Source organism: Scyliorhinus torazame, chromosome 5 (genome assembly GCF_047496885.1).
Source record: "Scyliorhinus torazame isolate Kashiwa2021f chromosome 5, sScyTor2.1, whole genome shotgun sequence".
Classification (NCBI taxonomy): domain Eukaryota; kingdom Metazoa; phylum Chordata; class Chondrichthyes; order Carcharhiniformes; family Scyliorhinidae; genus Scyliorhinus; species Scyliorhinus torazame.
Window position 1 is genome coordinate 156,519,306 of NC_092711.1, and position 9,658 is coordinate 156,528,963.

The 9,658-nt window shown below is 44.2% G+C and overlaps 1 protein-coding gene across 1 annotated transcript in view; it reads left to right on the forward strand.

The window, feature by feature from the left end:
- The window catches only part of LOC140417992 (uncharacterized), a 33,221-nt gene extending 23,772 nt beyond the window's left edge, over positions 1 to 9,449 (forward strand). The window contains 1 exon segment of the mRNA XM_072501422.1: positions 3,144 to 9,449. Within this exon segment, the coding sequence (XP_072357523.1) occupies positions 3,144 to 4,269 (1,126 nt within the window). The 3' untranslated portion in view covers positions 4,270 to 9,449.
- The last annotated feature ends 209 nt before the right edge of the window (positions 9,450 to 9,658 follow it).

A 9,658-nucleotide genomic window follows, 5' to 3' on the forward strand; every position in this document is an offset into this window, starting at 1 on the left:
CTCCCCATTGACCAACTGAATAAAATGCAGTCCTGGATGTAATTGAGAGCAGAAACAATAACCGCAGAATCCAATCCCAGTAATCAATTGGGAACTTGTTGTGTCTGAGCAAGTGCGATGAATGACCAAATCCCTTCCAACACTGAGAGCACGTGAACGGCCTCTCCCCAGTGTGAACTCACTGGGATTTCCATGAGTGAATTCAATTTAACTTATTCATTTGAATATGACCATATTGTTAGTATGTTTTGAAAAACTCTGGGTGTGTAACCTGTATTGTTATCCTCCTGTTTGTATATGATTTTACCCTCTTTCCTCACTCACTGGGTGCGATCCAATGGCCAACCTGCACCGGCAAAGCAGCTCACCGCAGTGCTGTGTGGCTAATGAAAGCCAGGAGACCTTGTCCCGGGATCTACTCGGCTTGCCACGCCTTGCAAGATTCAACGCGATCTCGCGAGAAGTTGTGATGTAAATCCCGTCATTATGGGCGGGATCACTTTTTGGCAAAACTGCATATTAGGGCGAGGCCATCAGTCTCACCCTAATGTGCAGATTCCCGAGGTACCTGAGGCTTTGGGATTCAATCCCTTCGCCTCAGAGACCTTGAGAGGGCACCGTTCAGCACTGGACCCTATAAAAAGAAACAGACGGAACAGCACTTGTAGGGGTCTCCCAGAGGATTGTAGGTCACAAACTGCATGCTCTTTGGGAAGGGTGGCGCCCTGGCACTTCTGGTGCCATCTAGGCACCCTGGCAGTGCCATCCTGACACCTTGCTGGTGCCATTTGGGTGCCTGCCTGGCACTACCAAGGTGTCCAGGTCGCACTGCCAGCATGTTGGCACTTTCAGGTGCCAGGCTGGCATTTTTTACATGCGTGCGATCGGGCAAGTGGTGCCCAGAATGAGTCTTGAGGATGGTGCGGGTGGGGCCGGCGGTCCTCCCATACTCTGTTCGGGCTGGTGTAGAGCAGAGGGGAGGTCAGGGTTCATTCTGGAGGCCTCGGAGATCGAGACAGCATTTAAAAATGGCCTCCCGATCTCTCATGACAGCGGGGAGTTCTGACCAGCGGAACTCCCCACTGTGCAGCCTTGGCTGCGCATTGCTTGTTCATGTTCCTTATACAACGTGAGGCGTGTTGAATAGCCATGTGCTTCTCTGCACTGCATGTGGCGGGAAACTCGCAGCTAAACGTGCTGGCTAGGGGAATTTGTTCGTCTTCGTAGATTCGCGTCCACTATGTTAACATGTTAACTGTTCAATTGCTCTGGCATTTTATCTGGCGAGCCTAGGCCCCTCAAATATCATGTTCTGAAATAATTCTGCAATACCTTGTTGTATTTATGTTGGCAATATCTCTTATTCTGCTCTGTACCCAATTTCCACCAGTTTTTGTTATTCCGTTGTGTTTATTGTTAAAAAAAATGTTTTAAAACAATCTGTCCAATTTATCTGTGAAAATATTCAATGCCCCTCCCGGCCTCCACTGGTCCCTGTGGAAGCGAAATCCAGAGACTAACAACCCTCTGAGGGAAGAGATGACTGGAAATATATAACATAGCTGCAGGACAATATTACACAACCAGAAATAATAATAAATATACTTTACTACTGAACCATCAATAATATATCTAATCTATATCAGATAACAACACCAGACTGAAACAACTGAAAGGGGGAGAAAAGAAAGTGTTTTACTCACAGATGTTGGAGACAGGAGGAGGTTTCAGTCTGTGTGAAGCTCAATGTTCGTCCTCACAAAGCCCGCGCTCTGATTGGCTGTAGGACCAGAGTCCTTCAGCTGTACAAGTCTTCCCATTGGCGAACAGCTCAGAAGGAAAGTCAGGGGTAGCCTCGCCCCCGTAATTACGCAACTTCCACTCTCCCTTGGACATGCGCAGTACCGGACCACAGGGGAGGGAGAGATCGCCGAGTGGCTTTTCGCTTTGGCCGGAGCTGTCAGCTGGTTGCCTGGAAACCTTGTTTCGAGGAGCTGTGGGGGAGGGGGCGGCGTTCCCGTGTCCGCGCGCCGGAACCCGGAAACGTCACCGCCGAACAGGGTAATTCCTATTGGCTGATTCAAGCAGGTTTCCACTGACGTCATACAAAGCGGAAGTTGGAGGTAAAACTTCCTCCTGTCTCCAACATCTGTGAGTAAAACACTTTCTTTTCTCATTCTCACCTTCAATTGGTCACTTGCAGCAACTGAAGGGAAAGGAATTGATTACAGGGAGGGTGCAGACTCTGCAAAGCTTGGCCTAGGTCTCTCTCTCTCTCTCTCTCAAAGACATTGACATCCTTTGCTCCCTCAGCTTGACACATTTATTTGTCTGATTAAAAGGATGGTCTCTTTCCTAATGTTCACAATTAAAGACCTGCTTTTCCCAGGCGATGGCTGACATTTAAGGGGGCAGTAAATTAATATCAGTCTTGAGATATGTCTGGTGTTGTTACATGGCACGGATTAGATACATTGGTAGTACAGTGGTTAGCACGGTTTCTTCACCGCTCTGAGGTCCCAGCTTCGATTACCGGCTTGGGTCACTGTGTGGAGTCTGCATGTTCTCCCCGTGTCTCCATGGGTGTCCTCCTTGTGCTCTGGTTTCCTCCCACAGTCCAAAGATGCACAAGTTAGGTGGATTGGCCATGCTAAATTGCCCTTGATGTCCATTAAGGTTAGGTTGGTTCACGGGGTGGAGGTGTGGGCTTAAGTAGGGTGCTCTTTCCAAGGGCGGTGCAGAGTCGATGGGCCAAATGGTCTCCTTCTGCACTGTAAATTCTATGATTATTGCTGGTTTTGTAATAAATTACATTTGTTATATTGCGTCTTCAAACATTTTACAGGATATTAGAAGAGGAGGAATTACAGGCAGTAATCTCAAACGTCACGTCGAGATCTGTTAGAGTCACTCGATTCCTTGGGAGATGAACATTATCGGCATTTGACTCTGGAAGAAGAAATGTTTGTTCTGTCTGCATCAAGACACTGAAAATGCAGAGACACATATGTGAGTGAGAATGTTCCAGAGCACTGACTGTAGAAAGAGGTTGAACCAGTGAGACAGCCTGAAAAAACATTGCACCATTCACAGCGGGAAAGACCGTACACGTCTTATGTGTGTGGATGAGGCTTCAACTGATTATCCGACACGGAGAGAAACAAGGGGACCCAAAACATGGAGAAACCATGGACATGTGGTGACTGTGGGAAGGGATACAGATTTCCATCAGAACTGGAAACTCATCGACGCAGTCACACTGGGGAGCGGCCATTCACCTGCTCTCAATGTGCGAAGGGATTCACTGAGCTATCCAGTCTGCATACACACCAGCGAGTTCACACTGGGGAGAAGCCTTTCACCTGCTCTCAATGTGGGAAGGGATTCAGTTTTTCATCCACCCTGCAGAAACACCAGCGAGTTCACACTGGGGAGAAGCCGTTCACCTGTTCTGAGTGTGGAAAGGGATTTAGACATTCATGCACTCTGCAGAAACATCAGCGTATTCACACTGGGGAGAGGCCTTTTACCTGCTCTCAGTGTGGGAAGGGATTCTCTCAGTTATCCCACCTGCAGGTACATGGGCGAATTCACACTGGGGAGAGGCCATTCACCTGCTCTCAATGTGGGAAGGGATTCAGTGATTCATCCCACCTATTGACACACCAACGAATTCACACTGGGGAGAGGCCATTCTCCTGCTCTCAGTGTGGGAAAGGATTTACTCAATTATCCAACCTGCAAACACACCGGCGCGTTCACACTGGCGAGAGGCCATTCACCTGCTCTCAGTGTGGGAAAGGATTTACTCAAATATCCACCCTGCAAACACACCAGCGAGTTCACACTGGGGAGAAGCCATTCACCTGCTCCCAGTGTGGGACGGGATTTATTGATTCATCCCATCTATTGAGACACCAGCGTATTCACACCGGGGAGTGGCCATTCTCCTGCCCTCAATGTGGGAAGGGATTCAGTGATTCCTCCACCTTGCAGTCACACCAGCGGGTTCACACTGGGGAGAGGCCGTTCAACTGCTCTCAATGTGGGAAGGGATTCACTCAATTTTCCAACCTGCAGACACACGAGCGAATTCACACTGGGGAGAGGCCGTTCACCTGCTCTCAGTGTGGGAAAGGATTTACTCAATTCTCCAACCTGCAGACACACCAGCGAGTTCACATTGGGTAAAGATCGTTCACATGCTGTCAATGTGGGAAGGAATTCCATGATTTATCGCACATGATGAGACACCAAGTTCATAATTAATTTCAGTGGTTCTATTTTGATGTTATTGTTTCTGCTCTTAGTTACATTGCGGATGGCATTTTGTTCATTCTGACAGTTGGTCAATGGGGATGGGTGGAGGGTTTCTTTCTGCTGGACTTGTCGGTGGTCAAAGGGCTGATGCTCATTGAGCCTTGTTGCGAATACCTGGCTTCAAATTGCACAATGATCACTGAGTGAAAAGGTGTTTGGAGTTTTGATGATATTTAGTTGTCAATTTTCTTTTCAATCCCCCAAAACATGCTATGTTGCCATGGAGATGGATCCTCATGGTTACATGGTTCCTTTGTTCAAGTTACGTGGGTGTTCTTTCACAGAAAGAAACTGTCAAGGTATGAGAGGCAAGTTACCTGTGATAGATTGGGAAACTGATGGGAGACAGGCAATAGCTAATCTTTAAGAAATAATTACATATTTACATGGGGATTAGTTAGCTCAGTTGGATGGATGGCATGCTTCTGACGCAGAGCAACATGAACAGTGCCGCTTCAACTCCCGCACCAGCTGTGCTTATCCATGAAGGCCCAGCCTTCTCAACATTGCCCCTCAGGTGATGTGCGGTGACCCTCAGGTTGAATCACCACCAGTCAGCTCTCTCTTCTGTCAAAGGGGGAGCAGACTATGGAGCGCTGGGACTTTGGCGACTTTCATTTCACCTGTATACGTAACATATAGATTCATTTTGAGAACAAAAATCCAACAGGAAAAGTGATACAACCGTGACTAACAAAGAAAAGTTAAAGATTCCATTAGATCCATGGAAAGTGGCCAAAATAGTAGTAAGTCTGAGGATTGGGTACTTGATTTATAATTCAGCAAAGGACCAAGAAACTTATAAAGTCCCAAAAGACGTGCTGTTAGGTAATTTGGATATTCTGAACTCTCCCTCTGTGTACCCGAACAGGCGCTAGAATGTGGCAACGAGGGGCTTTTCACGGTAACTTCATTTCAGTGTAAGCCTACTTGTGACAATAAAGATTATTAATATTATTATTAAAGAGAGAGAAAATAGGGTATGAGAGCAAACCTAAAAAGCGACTGGAAAAGTTCCTCTAGGAATGTGAAAAGGAAAAGATTAGCAAAGACAAATGTGGGTCCAGTCCAGACAGAGACAGGAGAGTTTATAATGGGGAATAAGGAAATGTCAGAGAAACTAAGCAATGTGTGTCTGTCTTCACAGAAGAAGGTACAGAAATCATCCCCAAAACACTGGAGAACCAAGGGATGAGTGAGCACGAGGAACTGAAAGAGATTAGTATTAGTGAGAAAGTAGTATTGGAGAAATTAATGGGATTGAAAGTTAATAAATTCCCAAAAGCTGCTGCTCTACATCCCAGAGTGTTGAAAGAGGCGGCTGTAGAGATAGTGGATACATTGGTGATCATCTTTCAAAATTCTATAGATTCTGGAATGGTTCCTGCTGATTGGAAGGAGGTAAATGTAACCCCACTATTTGAGGAGGGAGAGAGAAAACGGGGAACCACAGACCCATGAGCCTGACATCAGTAGGAGGGAAAATGCTACAATCTATTATAAAGGATGTGATAACATACAAATTAGGAGCAGGAATAGGCCACTCGGCCCCTCGAGCCTGCTCCACCATTCAATAAGTTCCCGGCTGATCTGATTGTAACCTCAACTCCACATTCCCACTGAACCGCCCCCGATAACCTTTCACCCCTTGTTTATTCATCTATCCAACTCTGCTCTCAAAATATTCAAAGATTGGGCAGCACGATGGCACAGTGGTTAGCACCGTTGCTTCACAGCTCCAGGGTCCAAGGTTCAATTCCCGGCTTAGGTCACTGTCTGTGCAGAGTCTGCAAGTTCTCCCTGCGTCTGCGTGGGTTTCCTCCGGGTGCCCCGGTTTCCTCCCACAGTCCAAAGATGTGCAGGTCAGGTGGATTGGCCATGATAAATTGCCCTCAGCGTCCAAAAAGGTTAGGTGGGGTTGCTGGGTTACAGGGATAGGATGGAGTCAGGTGCTCTTTCCTAAGGGCCGGTGCAAACTCAAAGGGCCAAATTGCCTCCTTCTGCACTGTAAATTCTGTGATTCTATGACTCTGTTTTCACTGCCCTTTGAGGAAGAGAGTTCCAAAGACTCCCAATCCTCTGAGAGAAAAAAGTTCTCCTCTGCCTTAAATGGACAAGTTATTACTTTTAAAGTGACTCCAGTTTCTAGGTTCTTTCCACATCCACCCTGTCAAGGCCCCTCAGGATCTTATACAGTTCAATCAAGTCACCTAAACTCCATCGGACACAAGCCCAGCCTGTCCAATCATTCCTCATAAGACCAGCCTCCAATTCCAGGTATGAGTCCAGTAAACCTTCTCTGAACTGCTTCCAACACATTGACATCATTCCTTAAATGAGAGCAATACTGTACACAGTGCTCCAGATGTGGTCTCAGCAATGGCCTGTATAACTGAAGGTTAACCTCCCTACTTTTTAGCTTCCCTAATTACTTGCTGTACCTGTATACTCGCCTTTTGTGATTCATGCTCTTGGACACCCAGATCCCTCTGAGTCTCAGATCTCTGCAATCTCTCACCATTTAGATAATAAGCTTTTTTATTCTTCCTGCCAAAATGGACAATTTCACATTTTCCCACACTATACTCCATTTGGTAGATCTTTTCCCACTCACTTAACCTATCTATATCCCTTTGTAGTCTCCTGATGTCCTCTTCACAATTTACTTTCCTACCTACCTTTGGAACATTGGAAAATAGGAACAGAAGTTAGCCATTCAGCCCATCGAGCCTGCTCCAACATTCAATATGATCATGGCTGATCATTCACTTCAATGCCTTTTCCCCCACACTATCCCCATATCCCTTTGTGTTATTGGGATTTAGAAATCTGTCAGTCTCTGCTTCAAACACACTCAATGACTGATCTCCCACAGCCCTCTGGGGTAGAGAATTCCAAAGATTCACAAGCACCTGAGTAAAGAAATTCTCTCCGAGACTGGTCCTAAGTGGCTTTCCCCTATTTTGAAATTGTGTCCCCTGGTTCCAGACTCTCCAACCAGGGGAAAAATCAGACCTGCACCCACCCTGTCTATTCCTTTATGGATTTTGTAAGTTTCAATGAAATCCTCTCTCATTCTTCAAAATTCTGGAGAAAAGAGGCCCAGGTTCCCCAATCTCTCTTCATAGGACAGTCCGATCTTGCTCAGAACAAGTCTAATGAATCTTCGTTACAGTCCCTCTATGGCAATAATATCTTCCCTAAGGTAGGGGGAGTAAAACTGCACACAGTACTCCAGCTGTGGTCTAACCAACGTTCTATACTATTGAAGCAAGTCTTCACTACTCCTATACTCAAATCCTCTTGTGATAAAGGCCAATATGCCATTAACCTTCCTAATAACTTGCTGCACCTGCATGTTCGCCTTCGGTGACTTATTGACAGGCCGCCTGGGTCCATCTATACTCGGGTCCCTTTACCACTATAACCACTCCCGTTAACTGCACAAGAGGCTCAGGTCGCAGAGGGAGACCATTTGGCCGAACGTGCTAATGCCAGATAGTCCAATTTTCTTTTGAAAGAAAGAGTTGAATATGTTTCTTGCACCCTTTTCAGGTAACGCACTCCTGATCACAACAACTTGCCTGTGTTTTAAAAACAAATTATTCAGGATCTAGTGTGTTTGGATTTTCATTGAGAATTTCAGAAAGAATCAAAATATTGCTCAAAATTAAAGCTCAATCTTTGTCAATCATTTTGATGAGGGGACCAAGTTTGTGGAAAATCTAAAGAAAAAGATCATTTTCGATAGTATCACAGCGGCTCCAAAAGATTTAGATTTTACATTTAGATATATTGTTACTTGTACTGAGGTACAGTGAAAAGTATTGTTCTGCATACAGTCCAGGCAGATTGTTGCATACATGAAAAACAGAGGACATACAATAAATACACAATGTAAATACACAGACATTGGGTGAAGCTTAATGAGTGTAGTGCTAAGTGTAGTCATTGTTGTAATGTACAAAACTGTAGGTAGGACTGGGAAATCCATTTAATTTTATAATTCCATCACTTTTCCACCATATTTATGGCTTTAAGTAACAAGGTCAAGGAAGCCATTTTAAACTCTAACATCCAGCGTCTTGCACCGATTATGCAACATTTCTTTGTTCATCACATATGGATTTCATGTTGGAAGCTAGTCACAAATCAGTTGATTAGAATTCGTGAAACAATGTAATCGATAAAATTGTAATGGCTGAATTGTTCTTTTATACATTAAGATTGTACAACCCAAATGTTTCTAAACTGCAGAGCTAGCATAAATTGTTTATACAAAGAAAGTATTTTGATAAGCAGCGGGCTACCATGTTATACCCAAGTCTGGCTCAAGAATAAGCGTATTATTCCACCTGATCAAAATTAGTAAAAAAGAAAGATATTGCTTTCCACAACCTGTCTTTTTAAACCAGTGTATCTTATATTAACCAAATGTATGAATTAGATTACTGTATTAATGAGCTACCAGCAGTAGCAGTAATACCTAGTGAGGCTTAATCAAATTGCAGCTAAGGAATCCATCATGAATCAGTAGTTATAGTGAAAGACTAAAAGTCTTTTTACATTTGCTGTAAAAATGTACAATCTTAATTGATGTGTATTTAAAAAAATACGAAATGAAGATAAATGTACTGGCAAGAGAGACCTTCAAGCTCAGATTAGCCTCAACATTTGAAACTGTATGAATAAGGGATTGTATAGAATCAGATAAAGGGATAGTATGAAACAGTTCGATTGTATTCCTGTCTAAGATAATGAGAGTAGGCAGTATAAGTAATTGGGGATCCAATTCAATTAATCTAGTAACCAAATTGAGCAATTATCATGTTACAACAGGCCCAACTCTGACGTGAGGTAATGGTCACTTTGGGGATAAAAGTAGAGGTTCCGAAGGTCTTCCTTGCAGGCCAAGTACTGAAGATTCCCGAGGCCGAGTTCCAAGGAAATTACTGTCAAAGAAGGAGCCAGACTCCCGAGGCGGAATTCCACAAGAATTACTGTCACAGAAGGAGCCAGAGAGGGTTACACTTCTACAGACTGATCACCCGCATAAAGTTGTAAAAGTCAATGTCTTAAAGTTGTTTAGTAAACCTTTTTCATTTAATAAACTTTTAAAATTTACTATCCAGAGGATTCTGAATTTGCCTTAATTGGTTGAAGTCTTATCCGAACCAAAGTGAATTTATTAAGTGGTAATTTGTGGGTAGCTGAAATCAATTAAGTTCCAGATAACAAGATCAGATAACATTAATCATCAATTTAAAAACTTGCATTTCTATAGCACCTTTCACAACCACAGGATGTCCCAAAGTGCTTTACAGCCAATGAAGTACTT